This window comes from Engraulis encrasicolus, chromosome 19, assembly GCF_034702125.1.
Source record: "Engraulis encrasicolus isolate BLACKSEA-1 chromosome 19, IST_EnEncr_1.0, whole genome shotgun sequence".
Lineage (NCBI taxonomy): Eukaryota > Metazoa > Chordata > Actinopteri > Clupeiformes > Engraulidae > Engraulis > Engraulis encrasicolus.
Window position 1 is genome coordinate 33,304,971 of NC_085875.1, and position 4,756 is coordinate 33,309,726.

The 4,756-nt window shown below is 44.0% G+C and overlaps 1 protein-coding gene across 1 annotated transcript; it reads right to left on the reverse strand.

Moving 5' to 3' along the window:
- Positions 1-279: 279 nt before the first annotated feature.
- LOC134435286 (SLAM family member 9-like) lies at positions 280-4,222 on the reverse strand. Its single transcript, XM_063184173.1, has 3 exons — positions 4,169-4,222; positions 2,137-2,469; positions 280-860 (listed from the first exon to the last, which is right to left on the reverse strand). The coding sequence occupies exons 1-3, from the start codon at positions 4,215-4,217 to the stop codon at positions 433-435; spliced, it is 810 nt and encodes a 269-aa protein (XP_063040243.1). The 5' UTR covers positions 4,218-4,222; the 3' UTR covers positions 280-432.
- Positions 4,223-4,756: the final 534 nt, after the last annotated feature.

A 4,756-nucleotide genomic window follows, 5' to 3' on the forward strand; every position in this document is an offset into this window, starting at 1 on the left:
ATGGGAAAATATTACCAATAATTAAAATGATCATGACTCATTGGTATAACAGTCAGAACATCCCTAGTGATAGTCACTCCATCACAGTTTATGTTATCACAAAAAAGGTTTGTTGTAAGAGCACTTCATAGACTCAAAAAAGGTGCTTTTTGAGGTGTTCTTTGGATGGGAAAATGCGGAAGTTGAAAAGGAAAAATACCAAGGCACTCTCATCTATCAAAAATAAAAAAAAGCCTTTATTGCATGTCTTGGTTACAGTAAACCGTTAAAAAACTCCAACATTTTTCATACCTCCGGCCTTCAGTTTCTGTTATATTTTGTGTATTTAGAAAATCCAAAATACAGATACAAATTCAAATTCGAATCCCAACATCACCATCACCATGGCTGTAGTGCCCTGAGCAAGGCAGTGCACGTAACCCAAAACTGGCCTCATGTGTTTTTGATCAACTTCAGTCTGATGGTAACCGCAGCTATGGCCATAACCATGACAAACAGGCCTACAGAGATCGCTACTGCCCTCACAAGGCAGTTACCAACATCTGCACTGGCCAGCCTGACTCCTCTACCACAAACAGACGCCACATCAATGCTGGCTAGCCTCCAGCTGACTGGGTTGCTATGGTTACAGGAAGCAATGGTGCCGTTGACGGAGATGGAGAGTGACCAGGATCCTCCTCCTCCTCCTCCTCCCCCATCCTCTTCCTCAGAGCATTCGAAGGTACTGTTGGTGGATGTGGTGCTACTACAGGTGGAGTTTAGAGACATGTCTGCTCCTCCCACACACTGAAGAGTCACGTTACAGAAGTCATTGCTGAACCAGGCAGAGACCACGGTCAGATTAGGGGGTGCTGCACGCTCTGTAACAGACAGACACACACCAAAATACTTTTCTCAAAAGGACCAATCATATGATCGGTTGTCATGCCAGTGGGAAAAATTGCCTCACTCTTAATAGTCTTGATTGATGGAATGATTGACTCGTATGTTAGTAACAACATAAACAAACAAGACCAATACATCATAACATAGGCCTAAGGGTCATTTCACGTGAAATCAGACACTTTGGGACCCGACCGACACGGATTTCAATCTTACTTGCTGTGCCTTTTTAGTAGCAAGGTAGCACCCCAGAACTGCATTTGTGTGAATCTGACACAAATATTATAATTATATATATTATATATAATATGAACGATTTTACTTAATTTAAAGGGCAGAGGGACTTCATTTAAGACACCCATCGTGGCTGAGTGCAAAAATGCACCACAAATAGATTTAATTCAGATTACCATTTAATCTCTCAAGATTTTGAGCTAGCTGTAATATAGCATTGTTGTGAACACAGGCACAAGTGTACAGTTAGATCACTTCTTGCATGTATAGAAAGATATTTTTGCACTTAACCCGTTAAGACATGGTGTTATAAATGAGCTGTAACCAGAATGGCAATGACCAAGTCGTAATGCATTACTAAAGGCCCTGTGTTAGCCTATGTCATAGTATTGCAGTACAATGACTATTACAGCGTGCCACTGGAGGTATGCCGTACACTAAGGGGTTTCAAGGACTCTGGGAACAAAAGAATGGTAATTATCCAGTGCAGACACTACAGTTTTGAATGGGTGATGAGAAAGGCAGCCGCCAGCTGTATGCTAGCTGCTGGAGCTGAGTCACTATAGGCTAACTGTCTTACTAAAGATCCAGTAAAATGACCCTACAGCATATAACCTGAATGGTGTGGCAGCAATGACACAGCCCTCAAAATCATGCTTAATAAGGTGGATAGATAATACTAGACATGGGCTAAAATCATATTTTTCAACGGGGACGGTACAGCCCCCCAGGGGGCGTTGGGGAGCGCTAGGGGGACATTGAGAAGGATACAGTAGAGAGGGGGCGGGGCTTAGTTCTCATTGCAAGCATTAGACCATATGATTTTTTTAATACTAAGGGGGGTGTTGTCAGACTTATGATGAGGTCAAGGGGGCGTTCCGAGGCGTATAATGAGGTGCAGGGGGCGTATGTTCAAAAAAGGTTGAGAACCACTAGGCTAAAACATCAAAGTAACCATTGACATGATTGCAAGATAATCAGCAGCTTCTCCTATAACACTTTAGAGGCAACTTTTCTTACTCATAACAGTGAGGTTGTATGATGCCACAGGCATAATATTTCTGCTCAATACATCCTTCTTGGCACTGTAGACACCGGAATGTTTCCTTTGAAGATTCTTCAGGTGAAGGCTGAAGGTCTTCTTATCAAAGTCAACGAGTCCTTCATAGTCTGGATTTACGATAAGTACATAGTCTGTATAGCCATCATTCGTATACTCTTTTCCATAGTAGTGGATAACACGAGTTTTATTCAAAAACCACTTCAACCACGTTAGGGGACTTTGGTCTTCATATCCAGTGACATTCAGAATGATGTCTCCTCCCTCCAGTCCAATCAGCTGAGATCCAGATGCTGTAACACACATAGGCAGACCAGAAAGACCAAATCGTGACATGAGGACAAAAGCTTGGGGATGTTCCCCATGCAGCACAACCCATCTGCCTGGGGTGAAAGCATGGGGGGCAGTCATGGGTAAGCGGTAGGGCAGTCATGGGTAAGTGGTTAGGGCGTCAGACTTGTAGCCCAAAGGTTGTCAGCTCGACAAGGTTGGTGGGGGGAGTAATCAACCACTGCTCTCCCTCATCCTCCTCCATGACTGAGGTACCCTGAGCATGGTACCGTCCCGCCGCACTGCTCCCTCGGGGCGCCATTGAGGGCTGCCCCCTTCCACGGGTGAGGCGTAAATGCAGTTTCGTTGTGTGCAGTGGAGTGCCACAATGACAATGGGAGTTGGAGTTTCCCATGGGCTTTCACTTTCACTCATGTGAAGGCCTACCTGGGAAACTCCCATTGTCATTGTGACATAGCACGCCACAGCGCTCACTGCACACACAACGAACATTTATATCTCACCCGTGCAGCCCCAAACAGCACCCCAAAGGAGCGGTGGGGCGGGACAGTACCATGCTCAGGGTACCTCAGTCATGGAGGAAGATAATGTTAATTACTCCCCCCGCCAACCTGTCAGATCAGGAGTAAAACCGGCAATCTTTGGGCTACAAGTCTGTCTCTCTAACCACTTACCCATGACCGCCCGGCTTGTCTTCAAGAAAAAAAAACAGAGCCTTATAAAATTCAAACCGTCAGTCAAAAGTCAGTTCCGTTCCTAATAGAAGAACATACAGTATGTACTCAGCAGAATGGAAACTGCAGGACTATTTATACACTTTCAAAGGGATGTACTATGCAACACAAATTTGCATCACACAGTTACAGTATGTCATACCCTGCCAATTGAATACATCTCGGCGCACTTGCGTCCCAAAAAAATCTGAAAATATTACTGGGTGTTCCTTAGACATCCAAAAGAAAGGACTGAAGTTTCAATATAGCATAGCAAAATACTGCAATAAAATGTTGATCAAATTTGAGTGACTTCTGTGAAGATGTGGGCATGCCAGCATGCCAAATGTAAGCCCTTCACATTTTACTGTTGTTTTGCTATGGCCTTCAGAACTTTGCAGAGAAACAATAGCTGAACTAAATCAACTCCTTCAATCCCCCAAAAGTCTGTAAGTTGGAAAGGATAGCTGTAGTGAAGGGGGAGTTTCCCTGATGGGACTCAAACCCAGACCTTTGAGGGTACCAAACTGGTTTTCTGACCGCTAAACCAAAGAGCCAGACTCATTGACATTAGTACCCACAACCCTAGTGATGGCCACCCCATCACAACACTTCACTTAAAGGAGATTTCAATCCTTTCTCTGGATGTCAATTGGCACGGAATGACTGACACAGTGGTTCACGACATAAGAATCCATACAAATGTGTATGATACTGTATGTACAATTCAACATCACAATTACACATTACAAAACTGGATTAAGACCCATTCAATGCCTCTGTGTTGGCAACACTACTAATACTCTAATACCATAATCTGATGTTTGTCTGTGACCTGCACCACCATAATGCGTTACATGTGCACTATTAGCTTTTAGTTGGTAAGCTATTAGCTTAATAAGTTTGATGTTAACTTATAACGTTTAAAAATATATATATTTACCATCACGGACAGACAGTACTGTATGTGTGTAAGTACGTGTCTCACCAGTTGTAACAAAGAGGGTCATCAGTTGAATTGCCAGCAAAGGAAACATAATGACTCCAGATGACACCTCAGGTGTTGCACCTCTCGTTTTGGTCCACAGAATATACAGTCAAGACTTGTTTCAACTCAGTCCCTGTTCAGATGCAAGGTTCTAGACAGGCTACACCTCTCCAAGCAATCCACACCCAGGGTCTACGTGTACTACTCTGGTGCTGTGAGGGTTCTGCTTATACTCCTCTATGTGTGGTCCAATAATTTACTGTATGCTCCAGTTCTCAGGGTGGTCCAGTGATGACTGACAACACCCTCAGTCTTAAAAAGATTGTCTCAGCACTGTTTCCTGTTTTGAATTCAAAACCACTTATATACATGTACATAATACAGTGTGTGCATGTGTGTGTACTTTCAGGGCCGCTCACAGCTTCGACTGGGCCCAGGACAAAGTCATCCCAAGGGCTCCTTTCACAAACATACTGGGCTCCCCTTTCCCTGGGCTTAGGACAACTGGCCCGTTTGTCAGTCCATGTCAGCGAGCCTGTGTACTTTAGGTGTACGGATGGGTGTGTGTTCTTGTTGAGGTTTGTGCGG